The sequence below is a fragment of the Centroberyx gerrardi genome, chromosome 18 (genome assembly GCF_048128805.1).
Source record: "Centroberyx gerrardi isolate f3 chromosome 18, fCenGer3.hap1.cur.20231027, whole genome shotgun sequence".
Lineage (NCBI taxonomy): Eukaryota > Metazoa > Chordata > Actinopteri > Beryciformes > Berycidae > Centroberyx > Centroberyx gerrardi.
Genome location: NC_136014.1, coordinates 12,857,474 through 12,883,858, shown reverse-complemented (window position 1 = coordinate 12,883,858; position 26,385 = coordinate 12,857,474). Strand labels below are relative to the sequence as shown.

Here is a 26,385-nt window from a genome sequence, read left to right as displayed (position 1 = left end):
CACATTGAAGTATGCTTGTGGTCGTTTTGCGTTTTCTTGCTTTGAGTTTTCTGTGGAACTTCACTACAAGCTCTTTGTGAACTAGCAGTTTGTTCAGTGGAAATGCCTATGTGCACATTGTATGTATATTTGTAAGTATTCAAATTAATCAAATACAATCAATTGCTCCTACTGAATGTGATTATCATGGTGACAGTATGTGACATACAACAATATATGGCAATATAAACACAAGTATATTCCCTTTTTAAAAGGAAAACATTTGCTAACTTTGTACTGCAGAACCAAAGATTCCAGAAATGCGCACAACAGAAATTTCTGCATTGAGTATCGTAGTAGTAATGTTACTGGAATAAATGAAGACAAAGCAAGGAATCGTTGGAACACACAGCACTGCTGATGAAGACCATGTTTGATTTGCTTCTGGATAGTGATGTTTAAGGGCTGGATGGATCTTCATGGTAAGTATGGAGAGAAAGAAACGTTCCCATCTCAACACCATACTGTGAGTGGCTTGTGGAGTTGTGGCACAGATGGTGTAAATATTATGAATATTATTATTAGCATTATTCATTCTGTTCTTTTTGAAATCATGCATTTATGGTTAAATTGGTATTTGTGTTATGTACATACTTACAGAATGAACAGTAAGAAAACAGCTCTTCTGAATATTAAATCACTTTTTTCTTATGTGGTGTGGACATCATTTGTTTTGTGTTTACTAACGAGCACATGCTCTTGTAAACACAGAAAACATCTATTCTCTGTTGCACTTTGTGCCTTCCAGACGTATCACTAAAATCAAATTTACAATCAAACAAAATGTGTATTATTGCTGTTAATTTATTTGATATAGCAAAAATACATATTCTGTTCAACTGCACTAGCATATGTCATGATTAGCAATAGTATTGTCCTCAGGAATAGTTATTTTGGATATTACAAATAGGAGATGGGCACTTTACTTTTCAGGTAAGCTATGTGATGTACAGCATATCTTCATCATCCGTAATAAATAATACAGTAGCTGGCTCGTCAGGGCTTAAATACATCCACAGTATGTCTCTCGAGGCATTATGCAGAACGTAAAAGGTTATGACTCTTATCCAGAGTGGTGACTTTTGAATTCAGCTGGTACGTCACTGTCCAGTTTACATATTACCTTGTAGATCGCCTTCTTCCAGGATGGATCACGGTCTTTGCCCGTTGAAATGGCAATGTAAAATTCTCTCAGTGTAATCTCAGCAACTTCAAGGAATCTGTCAGGGACCTGTCAAAAAAAAAAAAAATACATAAGGCCTTATAAACTAGCTGTTGATACTCTAATGCTCTAAAGATTCTGTGTGTGTGTGAAAGAAAAAGGGAAGTGGGTAGATTTACAATATATTTCTGATATTACTAATTGTGCATGTCCGTTTAAGGTAAGTCATGAGTGGAAACTTAACAGAGGGACTTAACTATTCTCAAGTGAGAATCAAATGAAACCAATAGTCAGAATTATAGTATGACCTACTGTCTACACCTTTCTTTGCTCTATTACGCTTTCATGGAACTGCAGTTGTCTTTTTTTCTAGGAATTCAAGTACTTTAATACAGAGCATCCACAGAAATGTAATTTCTTCCAGGGTGATATTGTTGGATTAATTGACTGTTGGACCTGGTAAGCGATGCACATAATGTAAAGATCACTTTAGTACACTCTGATTGGGAGTCTTCAGGAGACAAAAAGTGTGTTTTAAGTGTAGTAACTCTCCAATTGCCAACATGTCTCCCCCATGTAGACGCTCTAACAGCATCTGGCCCATTTTTATTAAACTTCTCACAATAGTGGTACTGAACTGGAGTCACTGGTCTGATCACATGACCAGAGAGATGCTCCTGGAACATGAAGGGGAATACCACTCAATTTAAGAATTTGCATACATTAATAAGATTATCATAAAATCAGACAACAGAGGCATACCAAGAAAATTAGATGCGGTCGACATGCAGCGAAAAGCTGAAAATGAATGAGACTTAAGTTTTGTGATAGGCAATGTGTGTTTCTGCTTTTACACCTAAATGAGATGCATTTGACAGTGGTGCTCTCTGATCCCTAACAGAGAGGGTGCCTGTACCCCCAGAGAACAACTCTGAGCACTGCCATCATCTTTGTATTTTTTTCCCGTTCTTTATAGTGGTTCTCAATCCTGTACCACAGGCCTGCTGTTATACTATTTTACCTGGTAGTTAATTATGTTCACCTGGTGTATAATCAGGGGCTGAATGAGACCTGGGACACCAGAAGAATGTAATCAACTTTACCAGGTAAGCTGTTGATATAAGAACTGGCAGTTTGTAACAGTTTTATTTAATTTTAATTTTTAAGTTTTAACAGTGTTAAAAGAAAGAGGTCCTACCAGCTTGCATTTACTGTAATGCAACTGGAACTGATTATCGTAAATTACATTCATTATCTATGTAGTCTTGCAATTAAACAGTTTTCAACTTGCCTCTAACTAGGCATTTGCTTGAGAATGCAACTGACACCTCCACAACATAAATTCACAATCTATTTTTTGTCATTTTAATTCTCGTTCCTAAAAATAACCTTTTTCCCTGCAATATGTGACAGTCTCCGCAAGTGAAATGCGGTGTTTTAGGACAAAATTGACATTTTTGAGGCAAAATCTTGGAATTGAAGAGAATTACACCAGACATCGCACTGACTTAAGCTCCCCTGATTACACACAGAGAGGCAGGGCAATTAGTCTTGGCTACGCAAAAGTTGAATATACTCTATTACTCATAGATAACAACATAACATTCGAACATCTTGTTTTTAGATCTTTTGAACAACATTGGTTTATGTTTTTGTTCATCTATCAGTATCTTATGAATGTTGACGTGCTTATTTTGCTGACAGCTCAAATACTGTATCAAATACCAAAAATTGTTGTTTCAGATTACGAGCAACTATTTCTAACTTTGCTAACTATTCCAAAAGATTGATTGTTCACATTCAGCCATGACAGCCAAGTACTTGTGTGACATTTACACAGATTGAAAGAAACACACAAATTAAAATGCACCAATGTGAGTCTGTGAATGAGAAATTAGAATCTGCATGGATGTCTGAATGAGAAACAAGAATGTACTTGATGTCTGCATTTTTCCTGTCTACTTCCACTGTCTTGACACTCTGCACATATACTGTGAAACACTGCATTACCATAAAATTCCTTTAAAAATTAATATATGCAAAATAGTGTCCCTGTGTGTGTATCCTCATATGGTGTGATACAACGCTAAATCATCCACTGCAGCACACAATGTTTGTGTCCAAGAGAAAGGGGGGCAACCTGTGTTTTGATCCTATGCATTGCGTAACTTGTATATTTGATTTATTTTGTGACATCACTATCAAATATCAAATATTACTGCATGCAAATAAATATCCTAAATCAAATATTGTAAGCCCAAGGTGTTATAAGAATGAACCTGGTCTGAGGTCAGCTGTTTCTGAGACTTATTTTGGCCAATTTCTCATACAACAATTTGTATTCAACTACTCATGAGGAAAATGATATCCAAGGCCCTCAAAATCAGTTAAAAATCTTGAATTCTATTTGCCATTCATTATGAAAAGTTTAAACGATGCTCAGCACGTTTCAGCTTCATCAGGGGAAGGAATGGCCGAATAGAATGGAGGATTTTTAACCTATTTTGGAGTTCCTTGGATCTAATTTTCCTCATGAGTAGAAGACATGTTTTTTCATAAAGCACCCAGCTCTAAAATCTTTAACATCAAAAGCTAAGAAGCTTTCCAACCTCCAATCTGTTTTTCAGTTTGTATTCAACATGTATGAATGAGAGATCATTGTGCTCTGGGAAAGCCTGTTAGAGACACCGAGTTGGGATTAATATCCCATGCAGTCTTAATCTCTTTGGGACAGGATAATTGGGACAAAAGTTATATAGTGCCTCTGAGCCTTTTCCCTTGCAAAAGTCTATCAAAACACTTCTTTTTTTTTGTCTCAAAATTACATTACCATGTGGATATGGTACAGATGTGGAATAAAGGGGAATGTACAAATGGGCCGGTCAATGTGTGGATTGATCATACACCAACAGGTCAATGATTGACACATCACACTGATTGACAGTGCGATGAATGTATACATTAATCGGTTAATATGGGTAGAAAATGCAAAAAATTACACGCTGACACTGTGATTGCATCTGAAGGTTTTTTGAGGAATAATTGGATAAGATATGATATCATATATATATGTCATCTTCACTAATACAGTAGAGACAGTATAGACTTATTAACTTGTTAAGGAGTTATGGTAGATTAAAATCATAAACCTGCGAGAACCAAGAAGGTTTTGGTGCATAAAGGTCTACATGTTTTTAGGCACAGATGACAAAACTGCACATTTCCTGGTTAATGTGGGTTCAATACTATTAGAATATGGATGAAACTCTAATAAATGTAAAACATTGGCTACCAAGCACAACTCAATTTCTATTGTTTATCCATCATCTTGGAATTATCTGTCGGTGTTTCCCTATCTAATGTGCCAAATACAACATAACTGCAAGACCTCTGCCTGTACAGCAGAAGGCCTTTTGTTGAAGTCTTTTTCACTGGGCTTGCAGTAAAAAAAAAAAAAAGTTTTGTATCATGTGGGAATGTACACTGATTGTACAAAATATCAGGGACACTTACTCTTTTCATGAAGTACACTAATGAGGTGAATGCAGGTAAAATCCATTATCCCTTATTGATTTCCCTTATTAAATCTAAACCAATCACAACGGAGGAGATGCAGATAAAGAGAAGCAAACGTGTTAGAGAAGGAGTGGATTGTACAGCTCAATATCAGGAAGATGTCCCTAATATTTTGTCCATTCAGTGTATAGAATTACTTGGTGATTTCCCTTGTACTTCACCTGGAAGTCGTTGGCTTTGTTGTAGTGCATGTTGAGAGCTCTAAAAAGTTCCGATTCTCTTCCCACAGTCAGATCCGTCACATCGGCTGCTCCTTCCAGGATGGCATGGCGGGCGAACTTCTCCATCTGGATGTAGTAGAACTCCCTGAAGTTACTGAACCACTTGATCAGCTGGGAGGTGATGCAGCGCGTGAACTGGGAACGAAACAGAACAAGGGTAAGTGAGTTGCTGCGATGTCTGAAGGTAACGAGTCACTGCATGTTGGAGCTAATTTTTAGGATTGTTGTAATGTTTAATGTTTTGTCTGTGTGAGAGATTAACTGTTATGTACTTAAAGTGTGGTTTACAGTGTAAAATGTTTTCAATGTAATGAAAATAAAATGGCAATAAAGTTTTTTACCACATCATTGTATTGTCATTTTTACACCTCTGTGTTTTACAGACATGCAATACTCAAGATGGTGTAATTTTGGTAATCCTAATCTCTAGTTGTTGAATTATATTGCTGTTGTCGGTCAGAAACATCATATCATAAGTACATTTTTCAGGAATTGATTCTTTCTTTCACAATGATACATTTTTGAAAACACACAATTGGTTTACAATTGTGTTCATGGACCCTAGGGTCATGAAAGCTTTGAAGTAATTTATGAATTATGGGATTTCACGACAGCAGCAATATGCATTGCTGCATATGCCGAATAACTTTTCCAAGATTTTGATGAATGCTGTAAACATGTAGTGTTGCGATTAGCCAAGATTCATCATGTTTTCATGCTTTCTATCCTGTGAAGAATATATTCTGTCACTTAAAATGACACAAATGTACACAATAATTTTGTTGCATCTCTAAAACCTCCTCACCTGCACATCATGGAAAAAGGTTTTCAGCACTAGTGAGCTGGGGTAGCGAGTGTAGAAGAACATGAGCTTCGCTTTCTTCAGATGGTTTGTGGTCAGACCCTCCTAAATGCACCAGTATTAAGGACACAATACACACATCTTACACATAAGAAACAGCATGACCTTTCTCTTTTAGAAAGCCCGGCATTCTTTGGAAACATTTTCTCTCCCGGCAATCATTACGACCCAAGATAGAGGGAGAGATTGCAATTTTCTTCAGAGTTCTCAAGATCAAAGGAGGCACTTATTGGAGTCTCTAGGCCAAACCAAGTCGCAAAGTTATTGCCCTCTTTAGAAAAGACAGGAAAATTGGTGTTGATGAACAGACTCATTTTATAGCAGATACCTGGGGTGATGAGAAGGTTTGTGAGCACATGCCAGGTTGTTATTTGGCACTTGAACCTCAAAGAAGCAGAGGTAGAAGTTGTCTTGTGAGGTATAATAATATTGGTATCTAAAGACAATTGCTTCAAAAGCTACAGATAGTTCTCTTTTATGAAAGAAATGTCAGACAGTTTCGAGCCCTAGCATTTTGCTGTTCACTCATCTTAAAGGTACATGTGAAAGTCAGAATACAATTGATTAAGCAGTCAAATATTAGTCAAGCATTTTATACAACAATGTTTTGATTAGAACATTTCTAAAGGATACATTCAGCACGTACAAGTTATTCTTCACCATAGTCTGCAGGCCATCCGACTCGATCTTGACATGAGGGAGACACAGGCTTTCCAAAAGCATGGGATCCACCGACACAGGATGAGTCTGGGGACTTCTGACAGATCTGGAGTTGACTTTGGATCTCACTTTGACCGGGTTCCAAGACGCATCGAATCTCTCCAACTTTGCTTGACCAACTCCAGAATATCCATCTTGGAAGCATCTGAGGGCGTTTTGATGGGCGCCGTTATGAATATTCTCTGATGCCCGATCTTCATGAAGAGCAATGTGATGACCGAAGGGGAACGGAGGCTTTGGACAATGGTGAGGTCTTGTTTTGGGCTGGAGGTTAACTGCACCACATCTGGCCTGTGGAGGCTTTTGCACAACCAGAGAAAGCGCTTCCGTTTGAACATCTGGGACTTGGACCTCTGCTGTCTCACAACATGAGAGTCTTGATTTATTGTTCTTCTGATTAAGATTAAGAAGAGACATATTATCAGTGTCTACACTCCCCTTATCATTTGGTGGCCCCTGTAAAAGCGGCATGCTTTTGAAAATGGAGTCAACGCTCATGCTGACAGCTCTTGACAGTTCATACTTTAAAATATCTGCCATCAACTTTATTTTGTCAGGTTTGGATTGGAAGTAGTTCATCAGCTTCACCTTTTTCCACCCTTGGTATTTTCTACTTGAGGTGCTCTCAAACTCATTGTATGGATCTGTAAACGTATCTCTTGGAGATGTGCTGGGAGAATCGCTCCAGGTGGGATCGTTCTCCTCCACAAAACTTTCCCTACTGACCTCCTCAGCTTCATTTACCACATCCACATGGGTAAACCTTGTCTGGAGTTGTCTGAGTGGCTGGTGTCCACTTTGAATCTGCTTCCTTGTTGTCTGGCTCTCTTGACTCCTGTGACTGGTGCCACCAGCTCCACTTCTCTGCATGTGGTCCTGATGGAGAGGCAGGTCCTGTGTCCTTTGGTTTTCCCGCACGCTGTCTGATTCCTCATGCTGACCCGCTGCCGTCGCCACATCTGTGAAATGCATACTAGGGGAGCCTGTCATGCCTTTGATGATGTTTTCCACTCTGGCACGCTTTGCCTGATGGCCACTATTCAGGGTCCAGTCATGGGGAGCGCAAGAATTGGCTGCAGGGGATAAGTGCCGTCTTGTGGACAAAGGTCCAACGGTGCCGTCTGTGGATGGACTGCTGCTGGGCTCCACCTGGCTTGAACTGATCACACTTGAACCAACATCATTGCTGCTGTAATAAGCGCTCTCCGGTAGGATCCTATCGCTCCCAATGTCTTTGTGCAACAACATGGAAATACCTGATTCATCTGAATGTGATGACAGAGTGGGATCAGGTTGAAAAGAGGGGAGATGCTCTGCACTGCAGCTGTCAAGGTAGATGTTGCTGGAATACATGCCTTTGTCCCAAAGACTTGGATTCATGCTTGTTGAATTAAGAAAGACAGCAGTGAAAAAGAATACTACATTTAATTATATAGCACAAGTATTGTAATATATCAAAAATCAAAGTACTTGGAGATGTCACAATGAAAAAGGTTGTTTTAACAGATTAATTCTATCAAAAGGGTTCATTGTTAATTGTTGCTAATATTAAAGAAATACTTTTTTAAATTATCATAGACTACTGCTTATTTATTTTTTTGATTGATTTAATTGACATGAACATGAACTTTAAACCGTTAAATCATACTAATATTGTCTAGATGTAAGGTTAACCTGTAAGACATTTAAAGTGTCAATTGAATTAGTGACTAATTTGAGTTACATTTGAAAATGTACTTGGCAAATTTCTGCACAGCTCTAGCAGAGCCACTATAAGAAACTAGTCTTCAAAATGCAAGAAATTTATTTGTATGTCCAAGAAATGCTTTAGGCTGTCCTGCAAGTTTTCTTGTTGCATCTCTTCAGTTTACCTTTATCCGTTTGTCAGTTCCAAACTATTGTCAAAGACTGAGAGAAACATCGTGTAGCCTATCTTGCTGTCACATTATGAAAATAAAACATGTAGATTTCAAAGACATCATGCAAATAAATAACTGATAACCTACCTGTTGCCTTTCGGAGAGAGCAGTGGAGCCTGCAGGTCGGATGCTTGCTGGAGGAGAGGACGTCTGAAGTATTTCTACTAGCCCGACTGAGCCGCACCAGAAACGAGGAGGTGTGGTCAAATTTGCCACCCTATCCCATCCCTTTGCCTGCCCTATAATTACATATTTGTATCAGACAACCAAAGATTAGACAAAAGGTTGAAGAATTAAATATTTATCTAATGTTATGTTATGGTAAAACTGACTTGTTTGCCCAGTTTCCATTGAACCATTGAACTTGGCCAGAATAGTGTGGCTCATTGCAAATTTCCTAAACTTTGAATTCCTTGTGTAGTAACGTTAACCATACTCTATTTAAGCTATGCCACAATCATGTTACGTTTAAAATACATATTCATCATTAGAGAATTCAATCTACAATTTATATAGCCCTAGTCGGTTTTGGTCAATTTCAAGTATAAGGAATGGCCAGGGAATAATTGGAAACGGCAATGTAATTTATTTCGTTATGGTACCGACTGTCCCCCCTCCCTGCCAGCCACAGTGGTATCTCCCAGACTGACTCGGCCTCACGAGCCTCGGACCGCCCACGTATCGGGAGTAGCGCGAGCCTCTCAGCCGCTCCCTCGGTCGCTGCCAAACACCAAACAGAGACGCCAGCTATGTTATCGCAATCCCGATGTCTTTACCGGACACTTGGCCGCTCGGTGTCCGCGCTAAGCCAGGTAGGATGGAAAGGTCACTGAAATGTCCCAGTTCTTTGAGCTCTGAAGGGTTTCGACCGGGTAGTTCAAGGCCACAGCGAGCCAGCGAGCAACTGACGTTAACTTAGCTTCATGTCAAGCAAGGCCTCATCCACCAAGGGCAGAGCCACACTGACACCCGCAAAGTTAGCTAGTGAGCAGTTTTCTGAAGAAACTGAGCATGCTATCCGATTAGCCTTGGGGCTATCGTCAAAACATGTAAATGTTAATTGTAAATTAAATTTTCAACATAGTTATGTCCGACATAGCTGCCTAGCTAATGTTAGCTTTAGCGAGCAGGTCAGAGCAGCTAACCTAGCTCTGAAACTAACCTCTGCCCCCGTCGGTTGTATCAGTGTCTAACGTTAATTTAGTTTTTATCCATGAATGGCTTCACAGCATACGGAGCAGCCTTAATTTCTTGCCAAAGTAATGTTAGTATGTTACGGCGGCGCTTGGTGTGTGCAGCTGACCTGACAGCCAGAAATAGCCCATGTCATGTTAGACATGAATGTGCCGTGAGGGGCAAGGTTTGCCCTCAAGTTCAGCTGCCTTGTCATTACTTTCAGCAGGAACTCTCAATAGTAATATGCCTGTCTTGTCCGACTGGTAGATCAGGTGTCTTCCCACAATTCCTCTGCATAACTCATAGAGAGGCTTAGGTGGTAATGTTGCCAACATAGTGGGTTTTTCGCTGCATAGTTGTTTGAGAAATCTGTAATGGCACAAAGCAACCTTTGAAAATAAGCATAAGGACATTGGGATCCATCAAGAAGCTCTAAGGAAATGAGTCTACTGGAACACATTCAAAAACTTAATGTAAGGAAAAGATACGAAATATCTAGTCAATTTGACACTGTTTTCGGTCATAAATCACCTAGTGTAGTGGTTGGTTGGAAGGAAAACCTGCAGACTCTTGGCCCTCCATAGCACATGATTGGACACCACTGGTATAGACAGTGGAAACACAAATAGATCTTGTGTGCAATGCATGCCTGTATATGCTGTGTTCTGCTATATATTATGACTCACTTTCTGACAACTCCACCCTACTCTGGCACTCAACATCAGCTCGCCAGTAAGAACAGTTTGTGGGCTTAGTGAATACAACAAACTAAAGACAGTGTGAAGAAGCCTAAGCTTGTCAGCGCTGTGGCTAGGGCCTCCACTCTCAAAAGTCTTATAAACATAGCTCAGTGTAATTAAAGTCTTTACAGTGGCCAGCCTTTGTCAGCGTAAAACAAAAGTAACAAGAAAATCCAGTGGTATGACTGAAAAGTGGTGTAACTGATCATTGAAAAGTCTAGAAAGTCTAACTAAACCTTGTTAGTTGAGAGTCCCTTATTTTCCCATTAAGGAGAAGGGTGTGATCAATCACCACACATTTGAGTAAAAAAGTGATCTAGTGTAGTTCATGTCCAGCCCATAGATGATCTTAGCATTTGTCTCTTTATATAAAACCAGTGCATATAAAAAGTAATACATGCAGGTACTTATTTCCAGACAAAGTTTGGGATTTGACATGAGTGTCTTACACTGTGCATTTCTACAAGATATGTGTACATTTTCCAGTGATTTGGGTGAAGCTACTAATCACATTATATTCAAGCATAATGATATACAGTGACTGCTTTGCCGCTGTTGGAAGACTGGCAGATTTAATAGAAAGTGTATTTAGCAGTGATGCTGATTTTCTGCCCCTTGATGTTGTGCAAACTTTACATCTTTTGCCATCGCTTCTTCTTTGGCCAATTTTCATTAATTCATACTTAGTAATGCAAAGAAATGCCTCCAGATATCTTTTTCTGTGAGCCCATAGTCAACCTCATCAACGCTGCTCAACTTCACAATTGGCTACGCTGTGGTTGCTTAGGTTTACTGTTTGGTGCTTTTTTTTTTCTATTTTCTTGGCAAGACTGAATGAGTTGAATGAAACACTAAATGCCACGTAGACAAATATGGGGCCTTCCAACAGCCGTTTCTATCCAATCGTGTGTGTTAACAGGGTGTAAATATTGAGATCAGTCATGTACACACAAATCTGCTTCAATCTGCTGTTTAATTCATAACAAGAAATTGCACAGTGGGGGAGTGTGCACAGCAATTTGGAAATCTAAGGATGAATGTGTTTATGCATATGTTTGTGTTTGGGTGAATCTTCTCGAAGTTTTATACCTCAGGCCCTAGATTTTATGACTCGGTTGCGTGTTGAGGACAAAACTAACCGTGACAGCACTGGTACTCCGCTTTTTGGCGGCTCACAAGATTTTGTCGTTTAGCCTTATTGTCTGTCAGCTAAAAAGCATAAGGATATGATTTGAATGCTCATTCTTGACGGCCGACCGGTTTTCAGAATCTCTAATCAGAACTGTTTTATCTGGTTGGGGAAGCACAGTTAATCTAGATCATGCTACTGTGGTTTGAGAGGCTGCCAGTGAAGGGCCGTCACAGCCAGCCTACATCGAGAACAATAGTGATTCTTGGTATTTTAATATACAATACACAAATAAATGAATGGGTAACTGAGCGAATTAAACTGATTTGTGTACTTTCCAATCTTTTCAGGGTAATAATGTGCTGGTTCGGCGATGTGCATCTGGTAAGTGCACCTTTTAACTAAGTAGTCTAGTCCTTCAGCTGGGGTTGAGGACCTCGGGAGTAATGCAACATCTAAGACTGCTGTCTTTGTTTTTCTGGAATAAACACGCTCTTTAAATGGGTCATCCTACGCAGAATGGGATAATGCCTGTTGAGTGGCAGAGATGCCTGAGGAGCCCACAAGGGGTTAGACGCACCTTTTGCAGAACTCCACTCACGTGTATATGTCAGACCCTCGAGAGCCTCAGTGGTTGCTGCTTCTGTTATCATCTAGCCAATAACAACCCCTTTTCTTTCATTTTCTTTGTTTTTCCTCTCTCTTCTTCACCTTTAAGGCCTCTCTGTCTGCAACCGGGTTGTTTACAGGAACTCTCAGCCGTAAGTGCTGTCCTCCATTCTGTTACCTTTGAATGCCCTACAATAACCTCATTATCTAGAAACCCTTCAGCACAATGCTGTGTTGTTGGTGTAAGATCTGTATTACCTGTTTATATGACAAGCTCAGCTATAGGCTTATGCAGCAAATAATGGCTTAATGTAGCTTTGTGTTGTAAACGTAAAATAAGAATACACAATTGGGACATCTGCCCATTATAATGTTTTTTCACAAAGTAATTTGTATTGTAGAATTGCCTCTTATTACATATATCTAAAAATAAATGCCCTTTTTTAAAACATATTTTTGTCTTTTTAGATGTGAATCTCTGTCATCAGCCAATGTCTTCCACATCAGATACTTCAAGACATCTGCTGTTCACAGTACGTACCAAAACATATATATACTCAGCTGTCAACATAATGAGTTGAACTCAACTGTTTGTTTAATGTTTAACTTGAGTTAACTCTTGTGTTTGTTTTTGTACAGGGGACGAAGTAGTCACCGTCAAAACTCCTGCGTTTGCAGAATCTGTTTCAGAGGGGGACGTCAGGTGGGAAAAAGGTTGGTAAAAGTGAAGTAAAATGTAATTAGTATTTCACAGATGCCAATGTCCCACACTGAGCCAAACGATGATCATATCGTATTTCTGCACATAAAATAAATGGTCATTAATTGTTTTTCCTTCAGCTGTGGGCGACTCAGTGACAGAAGATGAAGTGGTGTGCGAAATCGAGACTGACAAGGTATGAAAAAATCATCTAAATATGAAGAACACAACTTTTTAACAGAGTAAAAGAAAATGTTAGATGCTGAACTGCTAAAATTGTTTGTGTTTTGTATCCCCAGACCTCGGTACAAGTACCCGCTCCGGCCGCTGGTGTGATTGAGGAACTGCTGGTGCCCGATGGAGGGAGAGTGGAGGGAGGAACGCCCCTCTTCAAACTCCGGAAAGGAGGTGCGCACTTGTTTACTTTGTATCAGTGCGGTAAACTAACTAGTAAAGGCACATACCAGAAGTTTTTTATATTTCATTATATTTCATGTAATACAAAGTTTCTGTATAGATCTCACCAGTTGCTGTCACATTCTGGATTTAAGATTTAATGGGATCTCAGGAATACTTACAGTGTTGGGATCAATTGTGTCCCCCTCGACTACTGCACACAATCTAGAGACTGATGGCAAACCTGACCAACAGAACGACTATCTATCTATCTTTCTTTCTGTCTCCTCAGCTGGTGCTGCCAAACCTGCCCCTTCCCCGGCTGCAGAAGCCCCCGCTGCGGCCGCTGCAGCCCCTCCTCCACCGCCACCTCCTCCAACCCCAGTCCCCACCGTCATGCCTCCAGTGCCCCCAGTGCCAGCACAAGCTGCCCAAGCCAAACCTGGTGTGTTTCACACTCTGCCACACAAATCTACTTGGTTCTGCTACAAATAGCATCATTTAAGGATCATTATACAGATATTTCTAGAATTGAGTATCTGAGCAGCTGACTAGCACTCTTATTGGCTCTGATGACAGCTTGTTAACCCATGTTTTATTATAGATGTTTTGTTGTATTTTTTGAGAAATTTCTTGAGCTCATCTTGTGTCAATCCCTCTCTCTCCTTATAGTTTCTGCTATCAAGCCCACTGCTGCAGCTCCAGCTCCGGCTGCTGCCCCAGCAGGAGTCAGAGCAGAGAACAGGGTAACACACATGCAAGCAATGCTCAAACAAGGACCTTATTATGCTGCATGGTTTTATTCTTCTTCTTCTTCAACCTAAAATATATACCACTTAAAGGAGAGAAGGATGTATCAGTGTCATCTAGTATTTTCACTCACATGTATTTAATTCCTTTCTTCCTATTCAGGTGAAGATGAACCGCATGAGGTTGAGGATCGCCCAGAGGCTGAAGGAGGCTCAGAACACCTGCGCCATGCTGACCACCTTCAACGAGGTGGACATGAGGTGAGCCACAGTATCTCTAAAATCAGTGAATACAACTATCTTGTGTGTGTGTGTGTGTGTGTGTGTGTGTACTGGTCTAGACCCTCGCCAGTTAGGGCTGCAAGTCTCAATGCAGAAGAACTTGATTTACATTTCATGGCAGTGGTGCTTGCAAGATTTGCATGTCACTATCAAGATATAACAATAAGATCAGTATCACACAAGGGATTCATTGACTAAGGTGTTTTTTGCTAAACAAACTCATTGATATATCCTCAATTTTGCTTCAGCAATATCCAAGAGATGAGGAAAATCCACAAGGATGCTTTCTTAAAGAAGCACAACATGAAGCTGGGATTTATGTCAGCGTTTGTGAAGGCGGCAGCACACGCTCTGACTGAGCAGCCTGCTGTTAATGCAGGTAAGACGGCATAAGAAATGACTTCCACTGTTTTTATTTAGAGGTCAACCAGCTTAAGTAATGTCATGTAGCTTTCTTAAGCCACAAAGGAGCTTTAGTCCCTAATTACATTGTTGCATTGCTTTGAAACTTTAAATACATTTTTTATCTTATATTCTACTTTGTAGGAAAAAATCTTTAACTGATCTTACATTTATTAATTTTAAGTTATTTCTTACCTCAGTTATTGATGATACAACCAAAGAGATCGTCTACAGGGATTACGTAGACATTAGTGTGGCTGTGGCAACTCCAAAGGTATGACTTCTTGGATCTACAAAACCTTTTTTTTAAGTTTTATGTGTTTTAAAAACAATTGCCGGTAAATGTTGGATGTAGCACTCTAATGCCTTGTAAATAAATTGGCATCTAAGATACTTGTCTGGTATGTGTGTAGCCATTCTCATATGTTCTTTCTATAACCTCCGTTAGGGACTTGTTGTACCAGTGATCCGCAATGCTGAGACCATGAACTTCGCTGACATTGAGAAAACCATTAGTGCACTGGGAGAAAAGGTAAAAAGCTTTGTGCAAATGTTTGGACACAGTGACTGCCTAAGATTATTGTAATGGTTTTTAAATTTCCGTTGTGGTTAGAATTGCGTCCCTGATATTGATGTCAACCTCGACCTCAACATAATTTAGAAAAAAACTATTATATCATAATCATAAGCCTATATATATCATATATCATAAGTCTTGATTATTATTTTACCTTCTTCATCATGGAAGTCATGAGATGGATTGATTGTGTTGTGTGTCTCAGGCTCGTAAAAACGAGCTGGCTGTTGAGGATATGGATGGCGGAACCTTCACCATCAGCAACGGCGGAGTGTTTGGCTCCATGTTTGGAACGCCCATCATCAACCCGCCGCAGTCCGCCATCCTCGGCATGCACGGCATCTTTGACCGACCCGTGGCCATCAATGGCAAGGTGAGTCATGAATTGTATCCCGAGATACAGATGGTGAAACAATTAGTATCTTGTGCTCTGTTAAAAAGTAGATTCTCATTTAATGCATACTGCCCTACAAGCTGAAGAACTGTAACTGTGTAAGAAGTGAAACTTTTCTTCACTGTATTGATGTTCTCTTTGTATTCACCATAGACCTGGTATTTTGCAAGTAGTGTTTGCATAAACAAATGCTTAGTGTTTTGTTTTAACCTGCTTGGAGTACAAAAACAGACAGTTTGCCACATAGTACAATATAATGAGCATTAGAAATGCAAGACTTATTAGAAGTCAGTTTAGTGTACTTTCTTTGTGATTGATATCTTATGTGACACTATCTGAATTGTCCTGATGTGGTAAACCCTGTTGTTGTCATGGTTTAAAACAAACACTACAAATCATTTGCAAGTACTCTTTGATCCAGATCTGATCTACTTGTGTGCGAATAAACCATAACACACAAGGCTTTTTGCTTTGGCAGGTTGAGATCCGGCCCATGATGTACGTGGCGCTGACGTACGACCACCGACTCGTCGACGGCAGAGAAGCGGTCACCTTCTTGCGCAAGATCAAAGCTGTGGTGGAAGACCCACGGGTGCTGCTGCTGGACATGTGATTTCTCTTTCACCACTATGCTGTATTTAAAGATAGCTCACCTGCCCCCCCCCCCCTCCAAAAACATCGCACAAAATCGCCTATAAACCATTGTCTTCTTTTTAAGTGTTCAATTGGATGAGACTGCAGGGGGAAATTTAGGTTGGGCTCCAACACTCATGAAGCTTGAGTAAAGGGTGTTTGATTGTAACATGAAAAATCCATGATTACAGGAATAGGTTTAATATGGGCTTTGGCAAAAATTTACTCTACTTTCAATATTGGATTGGAAAGTTTAAACAAGCATTTTGTTCTTTTTGAATCCTGTGCTCTCTGTATCAGTAATTGTCTTGTAACAATTGCGCAATGAAACGAGTCACAATTTAAATCCTCAACATAGACAAGAAATGTAAACTCTAACTGGCATGCACACAGGCTGAACATGTTGAAGCAAGTGTTGTGTAATGATTCCCATGTGCTCTTCAGATGGACATATGAAGCATTAGATTGACACCTCACTATACCCTTGTCTCAGTTGTGTAATCGTAAAACAAAATGTCTTTTCCAGGCAGTAGAGTTGACTGTCTGACTCGGCATTTCCGCTCATCGGTTAGAACTCCTGAGGCACTTTTTTCAAGTGGAGCTCGCTCAAACCAGTTCAAGATGTTTTAATGTTAACATAGGATTGAAAGAATTCCTTAGTTTATTTGAAACTATGGCTAGTCGTCGTTGCTGGCAACAAGTTGCAAAAAATAATCGCAGCAATGTTGCCTGGGGGAGGATTTGAGTGACACTGGAACCTAGCTGAACTGTTAGTGGAAACCAGCAACAGCCGGATAGCAGCTCCATGCCTTTAAATCCATGTAAACCATTTGATGAGCATGTGTTGGAGTCAGCTCAGCCGTACTGCCTGTCCTGTTTTTTTTTTCTCTTTCCTACAACATCCCCCGTTTTTGAGTCGAGTCCAACAAAGGTCCAAATCTCAAAGCTGTTGATGAATGTTGATCAAAATATTGTACGGGCTTTTAGTAGAACAGAACGCACTTCCTCCTACATGACTACACAGTTCATGAGCAGAAACCATGCAAAACCAGACACTATTCCTTTCAGGATGTTTTTTTTTATATATATATATTGTATAAACAACTACATAGGCAGCATTTCATGTTGGGAGTAGTGCTGAAGACGCACAATTTGGCAGCAGGGTTTTCTCATGAGCTCTCCAGTGTCTGGGGAACAGATTCTCATTGTGCTACCCTATATAAAATACTTGTATCTATTTAAAGAAAACAGTTTTAAACATTAAACATCTCAGAGTTTTATGTACTTGAACTCGCATTGACCGTTTCATTTTTGAACATTGTGTATACATTTTGTATTCGCCGTTGGTCTGGTCTTTTACTCCCAAAATCCGACAATGACTAGTGTTAAGCTTAGTCTGCATCAGAGACACTGTTGACCGTATTTCTCCTTGACTGGCATCTATTAAGAACTGGCACCATCATCTTTTTGAAAAGAGCTGCAAAATAGCCCCTTTCAAATAGCCCCAAAATGGCACAATAGAAAGCATAAAGATCAAGCAGGGAACATCTTCATGGTTAATCTTGGCTGAAGCATTTTATCCTGTGCCAAATCTATTTTGCTCCTGAATTCTCTGCTGGGCCAATTGCAGATGAATTCTGTGCCAAAGATGGATCTTCAAAGCCTCATTAGCGAGCCTGGCGCTCGGCTCTTGAGGAGCGCCACAATAATGGGATCATCTCTGACAAAGTCTTGAGGGTTGCTTGGCCCTTCCTCCCACTTCACAAACACTGGCTCAAGTGCGTGCAGCTGTGTATGATACCCCTTCAGTATTTCTGTTTACTTTAATAATCGCGGAGGACAATGGGTCCTAATGTACGTCTTTGTTTCCCTGCCAGCACCTACACAAATGTCTGAACAACGCCATTTGGAGGAAAAACACAGAATTCATTATGGGAACACAAAAAAACCCAAACATTAGATTACCATGAGAATACTGGAGGTCCTAATGGGCTTGAATACAGCAGACAATGATACAAGGGATCCTTTAATTAAATTATTTACTTTTATTACCACTCAAGATTCCATTAGCGCTTTCGAGATCATGTTAATTGGCAGCGTGTGCCAGTGGGTGCATAGATATCTGAGGGGTTTGTTGGCGGGTTTTTGTTTTGTCTTTAAAATTTGGCCAAATTTGTGAATTTCCAATTGGACTGCTCAATAAGATGTGGGTTTTAAGTCTTTGTGTCCATTCAGATGAAAGATGGCCCATTAGAAATTGGCAGCTAGCTGTTTGTTTTCATTAAGCCACATCAGAGGGATAATTTACCTAAATTATTCTGTTATTTTTTTCCATCTTTCAAATAAGCTAATTATATCAATACCCTTATGTAAAGAATTATCTTTTAGTCCTATTGCAAAAGTGTATTTGGACTTTAAGGTGATAATATATCACCAACAAAATTGGACTGGTTGTATATTTATTCTCAAACACTTTTACTTTGAGGCCTTTCCCCAGAAACTTTGAGTGTGAAAAGGCTTTAAACAGCTCTTACTTTAGTGGAACATTTTCAGTTTGTTTTTTTTAAAGGCACATCCCTTGTATGCATGTTAAAATTGACTTCACGAATAATCTGATAAGAGACGCCCTCAGGAACATCTCACCTTGGTTTCAAGTGTATCGAATCCACTTGTCGTTTTTTGTACGTGTGTAAGCTTCTTCTATGGATGGAGTTACGGCGCCAAATGATAAATTTTGGGGGTAAAAACCCTTTGAACCCAAATCCTCACATGGCTGTCCAGCAGCAAATGGACCGAATCAACAGGCTAAGAGCACTAAGTGCTAATGTTTTTGTATTATTATTTTATCTGGACACACAGCTGTCAGATCAAACATGGACAAAAAAGTATGAAATGACTCATAATCGTGAAGAGGCGGCTCAGCCAGTGATGCGCAGGTCTATCAGTTGTGACTTGGTCAAATATACAGTATGAGAGAGAGGGATGGAGACAGTATATAAAGACTAAGCAGAACGACGGCTGAAAATCACTGAAGGGTTGCCGCATTTTATTTGGAATTGACAACATGAGGACACTCGGTCACAGCCCAATACAAACACAACCCAACTTAGACATTCAGTTTTTTGCAGCTCTACATGTGTCAGGTAGCTTTCTTTTAAGTAAGAAGAAGAAATTTTGCCTTGGACATGTGAAAACGGTTAATATTGTGAGTAAGCTGTCAGCCAGCTCTGACTGAAAGGTAATGGGCTGGAAGAACACCTAGGAGCGTCACAATATGACAGTTAGGCCCAGCCTTGTTATACCACCGGAGGCACCTGACATGAACAGCTTGCCCTGTATGATATCGCACCTTGAGACACAATTCATCAACACGCCCTTAATAATCCCACTCTGCGAGGGCCTGCATAAGTAATGGTGCACATGCATATTCACAAGCGTGTTGTTTCCTTTACAGGCCGTCTCCTACAAAGCCGAACCAATGTGGCGAAACGGCTACCTCGCATCTGGCCCTATTCTTTCTCTCCTCTCGGTCCTTTGATATGGAGGCTGGCTCTCCTTTTCTTCCTCCTCTTGTTCTGTTGTCATACCAGAAGATTATTTTTGGATGGAGAGAATGAGGCGGAGGCCCCCGTGGCCCGACGGCGGGCACAGCTGGCAGAGCCGATGCGGGTGCAGCTGGCCGGGGTCAGAGGTTAAAGTATTCACGCTGGAGAGAATTGGGTTGAGCTAAGAACTGCAGGGGAAGGAGAAGTGAAGGTGGAGCCACTAACGTCACAGGAGGCCGGTATTAGGGTGCCGCTCTCATTGGTGCGTGATGTCATTGGGTTTGTGATGTCATGTGCTCCTCCTCGTCTTTTCCTCTTGGGCTTAAGGAAGCTGCTTCAGAGATTTGCACTTGTAGTCTATACTGTTTTGGATGAATTATGTGGCTGTGGATTAATGGGTGTTTAATCTATGTCACTGAGTGATGATGCAATTACAGTACAACACAGAGGAATAACACACATTCTCAATGCAATACAAACTTCATTGGCCTTTATTTGAAGATCTCTCATCTGTCATCCTCAATCCTCATGTTAGCGCTGATGAATGTCTCTGAACCTATGACTGCTCAGCAAACTGACTGCAAGAAAGAGAGACAGCTCAAAGAGAAAACTGGATATTATATTACTGCCTGAGTAAAGAATACAGCTGCATAACTCCAGGCTTTCAGTCAAGATGGATTTAGGGAGTTCGGCGATGCTTACTCTTCAAAGTACAAGACATCTTCATGAGGCTGTATTTGAGCGGCTGGTCTCAGTTTAGCTTAGGGGAAAAAACATCTGGCTATGTATTTATCTTGGGCTGGATGAACAAAACAAGATCTCTTCAAAATATTCAGCACAGAGTCGCCACACCGGCCACATTTTCTAGACCATGGGCACTGTAAGAATAAGATGTTCAGCACTAAATTTGTTTATCGGTTACCTGGGGCAAAATCGAATATTCATTGTTGTAAAGTGTTACCAAGTGCGTGTCCACACAAATGTTAAAACTAAACACTTTGGTCCGCCACAACCCTCTTTTTTTTGCTCAAGCTTTCTCTTCAAACAGGCTGTTCTAAGTAAAGTTAATCAGATTTTTGCATGATGTGATGATAACATGCTAATGGCAGCAGGATTATAGTCATTTTCCTGCAGTACACCTGTTCAGAGACAGACCTGTAGTCCATGGTGCCTGTGCAGTCCTTGTCAAACGTCTTGATCCACCACTCAAGCTGGTGCTGATCCAGAGGAATGTTCGCTGCCTGCAACGCATGACAACATTATTTCCTCAGACCATCATCCATGCTTTAGTGAATATGGGAACATTCTTAGTTTAGAGCCACTTTTCTACAATAGCTTTGTTGTGCACACTGATGTGCAGTAGAGAATTTATTTAATTCTTGAAAGCATTAAGAAGAACTGTATGACGTTATCAGTGCAGTTTAATACACTGCTACCCCAAACCTGTACTGTCTTCCTAAAGGCAGAGTTGGAGACCTTCATGGTTCCTTCTTTATCCAAAGCCTGGAAGAAATCCATGATGCTCTCTTCTCGCTCCTCAAAGAATTTCTATGACAAGAATCCAGATCATCCGTTTCAAATACCATTCGGAAACAGTTTTAATTCTTTTCTAAAAAAGTTTCAACAGAGCAAAAAGGAAAGGTGGTTCTGTCTTCACAGTATACAGTGGGGTCCAAAAGTCTTGAGTCCACTACCAAGAACTGTTTGTTTTCATCATTTATCAAAGATATTTTATATTTTTCAAAATTTTTAGATGTTTGAGAAATGCTCATACAAAATTTAAATATATCTGGATATCTTGTTTGCACACCATTTGGTAAGGTTTTCTCAATTTGTTGTCATGTCATATATTTCATTCAAATATTAACACATGTATGCCACTAATACACAGTGTGTCAAATCCCAGAAGAAAATCTCTCTTCCCTGCAGTAAAAAAAAAAAATGCCTGTCAGGTGATTTCCCTCCTTTGCTGACCGCTGACCTGGAAGATCTGAAGGGCAGCAGAGGGCGTCTTGGTCCTGGTGATGGAACCCATAATGCCTCTGTACCGGACGTCCAGAGACGAGCGATCCTGACAGACTGCCGCCAGCAGCTCCACAAAGGCCTCATTCACACACACCGTCTAAACTCAACGGACACACACAGGCAGAGAGAGACATACATAAACACAGGCATCTTCAGCGTGGGAGACATGTATAAACATGATATATATTCATTCACAGATACACTGTAGTTCATATGCTGAGGTGAAAGCAGTTTTTGCTTCACTTACAGAAATATTGATCTCCTCCAATGCTGATTTCATGTTCTTTTTGACCGTGGTGAGCAGCGTCAGAGCCCCAATGTGCGTCAAGGGGTTATGGGACAACTGAACAAAATACACACACACACAAATTGAACTTTCACTTTAGCGTTGAATCTGCTGTTTCTTAGAATGCAAAAGACTTCAGACCACCATTACCTGAGAAAGCTGTAAAATGTTTATGTATATGTTAATGTATATTCTCAGAACAGCAGAAAAGTCTAGAAACTGAACCCACTCATGAAACAGACACACAGTCTAGTAAAAAGTGAATATTTGACTGTATGCCTTTATGCTGACACCATACCCGCCTCATTCACCCAACAGCACCAGTCAGTTCCACAAAGGATCGCATCCCATCCTACTCTAAAGACCCGTTATTACATTAATAGGCTTTCACTAATGCCCACAGGCAGGTGGCGTCACCCGTCCGCTCACCCTGAGGACCCTGAGGGTGACGTTGGCGGCGAGGCCCTGGCAGAGCAGCGCGGCGGCCTCGTCGTCGATGTGGTTGTTGCCGAGGTCCAGCAGCAGCAGGGTGGTGTTGTGCTGCAGCGCCTGTCCCAGAGCCCGAGCCCCGAGGCGGCCAAAACCGTTCCACGACAGGTCCAGCTGCTTCAGAGTTGAGTTTACCTGCAGGGCAGAAGGAGAGAGAGAGAGAGGGAGGCAGAGAGAGGTGAGATATGAATAACGAATGAATATAACATGAAACAGACTTGAGGAGTAACTAAACTCCAAACCCAAATCTGTGTAAAGCCTGACATCTAGTGGTAAAAAACTTGCTACTGAAACTGCCATCTGCTATTGGCTGATCTTTGGTGTCAGCTTCTATAGAGTACAACAGGTGGTGACATCACCTGGTAGGCCTACCAAAGATCGCCAATAGCAGATGGCAAGGTGTATGTGTGTGTGTGTGTGTGTGTGTGTGTGTGTGTGTGTGTGCTGCCATGCATCACCTTCAGCCCAGCACACAGAGCCACCGCACCACTCATCCGAAGGTGATTCCAGCTCAGATTTAATACCTCAAGACCTTCATTAGTGGCTATAAGGGAGGGGATTAGCAAGGTGCTGATAAAACATACAATAGACTCATAGATTCTATTATTGCATAGTCAAAGTCTTAACCATCTTCTATCTATATGTGTAGTTGTGTGTTTCTTTTGCAGTTGGTCCAGGCTTGTAAGATGAATTGATTTATTAATTCCTGGCAGCAGCAGTGACCTTTTCCCAATACAGTTCAGTCACTGTACCTAGCATCTGACCCAGCTGCTCTCCTCCGGTCTCACAGAACTTGTTGTGACTGAGGTCCAGCTCGTTTACCACATTGTCACTCTGGCGGAAAAGAAAAGAAAACTTCATGTAGATTTAGGTTTCAGGTACTCATTTCATTAGTTACCTGGAGAATTAGGGAAGGAAAGGTCGGGCATGTGAAGACAGAGCAGGAACTCAACTCAGTTTTGCTCATTGATTCTGCAGTCGATGTTTGGGACTTACCGCTAAAGCATCAGCAAGGTATTTAGCAGCTTCATCATTGAACTCATTTCCTGAGGGACAACAAATAAAAACTTATTTGTGATTCAGATTAATGTAATAATCAAAAATGACCAAGAAACCACTTATCCAGGCCCATTCATTCTGACTGTTTCAACAATGCAGGGAGGGCCACACACTTGGTAAGCATGCGTTACATTGCAATGTATTTTTTTTGTCTGTTCTTAACTCGGACTATGAAAATTATTCCATACAGCACCTGAGAGTTTGATGGATTTGATGAAAACATTCTCCAGAAGCATTTTGGAGACGCTGTCAGCTCCTGCCAGACGCAGCTGATTGTTGGACAGATTCTGGAGTAAACAAATTGATATTCAGTCATTTCTCAGGCAGAGAGGAAAAAATGACCTTAAAAAGTTATAATTATGATAAATATAAGGTGTAGCAAATAATGCTGAGATGAAAAAGCATTAGTGTAACCAAAATAGAATTAAATGAATAAAAAGCACATATTCATAGTGCAATTAAATCCAAGTTTTTCAAGCAAATTATACATCATTTACTCGCTGCACTTTTGCAGTGAGGCAGCACTGATGCATTTGATGTCACAGATTTAGAATAGTTACAAGACTCTGGATGCTGCAGTTTTCTTGGAGCATCTCCATCACAGAGCGCGTCCCCTCTGCCAGGAGAAAGTTTCCCTCCAGCTCAAGGCTGGTGATGTGAATGTCAGTCTAAACACAGCAACAAAAAAACTAAATGAAAGAAAATCCTCAACACTGAAGAACAAAGTGAACAGATCTGTTTCTCGTAACACACATATCTCTCTCCCATTTTCTCTTTAATTTATAAACTGCCTGAAAAAAAAAAGGAGAGGCAAGGCAGCCTCCTGCCTCTTAAAAAGGGATCCTATCTATCAGGTCCAACATCACATTATTATTACCTCAAAAGGGGCACAAAAAGAGGAGAAAAAGTAGAAAAAAGACAGGAAGAAGACTTCATTTTCACCTAAAAAGCTTAGCATCAACCTAAACCTTACCTTAACCCAAACCATAACCTCACTGGAGACCTCATGCCTAACACGAACATTATATAGTGATGGGAAAAAAAGTGATAATTGGTGTATATAGATAGAAAATGAACACCCAGAAGAGAAGAGCAGAGTCTGGGGTCGTACCAGCAGGGCGAGGGCCACAGCTCTGGCCCCCAGCGGTCCCAGGCCGTAGTGGTTGAGGTGGAGAGAGGTTTCGCCCAGCTGACGGAGGCAGCAGGACGCAGGAACAGCACCCGTCTGCTGGCAGGCCTGCAGGTACGTCTCTCTGCGGGAGAGAAGCCGGCTCCGCTGGTCAGTGTCTGGAGGGAGGCAGAGATGGAGGGAAAGGGGAGGAGAGAAAGAGGGGAAGAGAGAAAAAGGCAAGGGAGTGACAGAAACTGAGAGCCCTTGGAAAGAATATGTCAGAAAGACTTTGTCACTTGGGAACTTATACTGAAAATGTCCGAAGGCCCAGCTGCAGCCTGATTTGCACATTCTCCATCCTCACTTTATATTCATAAATGAGACTAACTGTATGGTGACTGTAACCTACCGTCTGTTTCCAGGTCAGTGTCCCACTCGTCTCTACTGTCCACCTCTGGCCCTTGGGTGGGCTCCTTGCCCTCCATCTGGTCCTGGGCGTCTGACTGTTCAGATGACTGCTCCTTTTCCTCACCACTCTGCAGGACCATGATGTCTTCCTCACACTGAGCCATCACACAAGTAGACCCTGAGACTCTCACCTGGACCAACAACACACCAACAATAAGCCCTGAGGAGGAGTGCAGTGAGCGGATGAGAATGGCAGTTATCACTCATATTGGTGGTTGTTTAATGAATAGTTGTTAGGCCTATATATAGTTATATTGCATCATTACAGCCGAAATGTTATGAGGCATAAAAGAGGGTCAATATTCGTTGTTTTTTGACAGTTACAGTGACTGCAGTCTGCAGTCAAAGTTAATTTTGTTGATGAGATGTTGGTTAGTGCATATTTTTGGCGAAGTTTGTTCCTACTTTAGCTTGTAATAAAATAAATAGGTATTTCGTGTCAAATGATTAGAAAGCAGACGTGATAAACGCGATTAGACCTAGGCCTATATAACAGGTTGCGTTAGTTAGTGAAAGATAAACCAGTGTGTGATAAAGATCCCTCCGCGTCGCTATAATGACCGGGCTCGCTGTTCACACTCCCTTCATTTATTTAGTAGGCTATGGCAGTTAATGAAGTCATCTGCCAAAATGTACCTTATTGTCCAAACTAATAAGTGTAAAAAACAATACCCGAGTTGTGTCACTTTCTGAGGTGTAGAAAGATCATCGAAGAACCGCAGAATTTCAAGACTCTGTTGCCTAGGTGAAAGAATCCATTTAAAGTCACGAGCAAGGATCCAGTTGAGTAGGAACTGTTGACAGAAAAGTTAAAAACCCATAACCAGGAGACACCATTTTAACGTTTGTCTTGACAATAGCCGATTGTTTAGTTTACCACAATCATGTAGTTCTCCAACACCTCCACTAGATGGAGATGTTGACCGTGAACAGAGTCTCGGTGAACCAAGGTCGACACTAGTCAGATGAACACAAGTTTATAGTAGAGTTCATGTTCCTTGATTAGGATTGTATTTCCTCACCTTAACCACATAGGGTTTATAGCATTTTTTTTTCCGACTTAGATGTTTAAAGATTAATTTACTGATCATCTTTCCCTTTTTTTTGTAAATAAAA

General features: G+C 40.8%; 3 protein-coding genes across 3 annotated transcripts; 1 reads left to right on the top strand and 2 right to left on the bottom strand.

Moving 5' to 3' along the window:
* Window positions 1–1,102: 1,102 nt before the first annotated feature.
* On the bottom strand, window positions 1,103–7,515 carry LOC139925187 (prospero homeobox protein 1-like). The gene is made up of 7 exons (XM_071916445.1): window positions 7,325–7,515; window positions 6,701–6,871; window positions 6,494–6,617; window positions 6,239–6,244; window positions 5,804–5,905; window positions 4,939–5,133; window positions 1,103–1,270 (listed from the first exon to the last, which is right to left on the bottom strand). The coding sequence occupies exons 1-7, from the start codon at window positions 7,513–7,515 to the stop codon at window positions 1,103–1,105; spliced, it is 957 nt and encodes a 318-aa protein (XP_071772546.1).
* A 1,679-nt stretch (window positions 7,516–9,194) lies between these two features.
* Window positions 9,195–17,576, top strand: LOC139925161 (dihydrolipoyllysine-residue succinyltransferase component of 2-oxoglutarate dehydrogenase complex, mitochondrial-like). Its single transcript, XM_071916414.2, has 15 exons — window positions 9,195–9,311; window positions 11,895–11,928; window positions 12,263–12,305; window positions 12,622–12,686; window positions 12,793–12,867; window positions 12,994–13,049; window positions 13,153–13,261; window positions 13,542–13,694; window positions 13,922–13,995; window positions 14,162–14,259; window positions 14,529–14,659; window positions 14,883–14,956; window positions 15,131–15,214; window positions 15,465–15,632; window positions 16,132–17,576. The coding sequence occupies exons 1-15, from the start codon at window positions 9,249–9,251 to the stop codon at window positions 16,264–16,266; spliced, it is 1,362 nt and encodes a 453-aa protein (XP_071772515.1). The 5' UTR covers window positions 9,195–9,248; the 3' UTR covers window positions 16,267–17,576.
* A 2,730-nt stretch (window positions 17,577–20,306) lies between these two features.
* LOC139925184 (uncharacterized) lies at window positions 20,307–25,373 on the bottom strand. The gene is made up of 13 exons (XM_078290049.1): window positions 25,211–25,373; window positions 24,802–24,977; window positions 24,251–24,358; window positions 23,884–23,977; window positions 23,628–23,677; window positions 23,384–23,465; window positions 23,090–23,175; window positions 22,572–22,766; window positions 22,104–22,199; window positions 21,813–21,953; window positions 21,275–21,379; window positions 20,987–21,072; window positions 20,307–20,409 (listed from the first exon to the last, which is right to left on the bottom strand). The coding sequence occupies exons 1-13, from the start codon at window positions 25,371–25,373 to the stop codon at window positions 20,388–20,390; spliced, it is 1,404 nt and encodes a 467-aa protein (XP_078146175.1). The 3' UTR covers window positions 20,307–20,387.
* Between the last annotated feature and the right edge of the window lie 1,012 nt (window positions 25,374–26,385).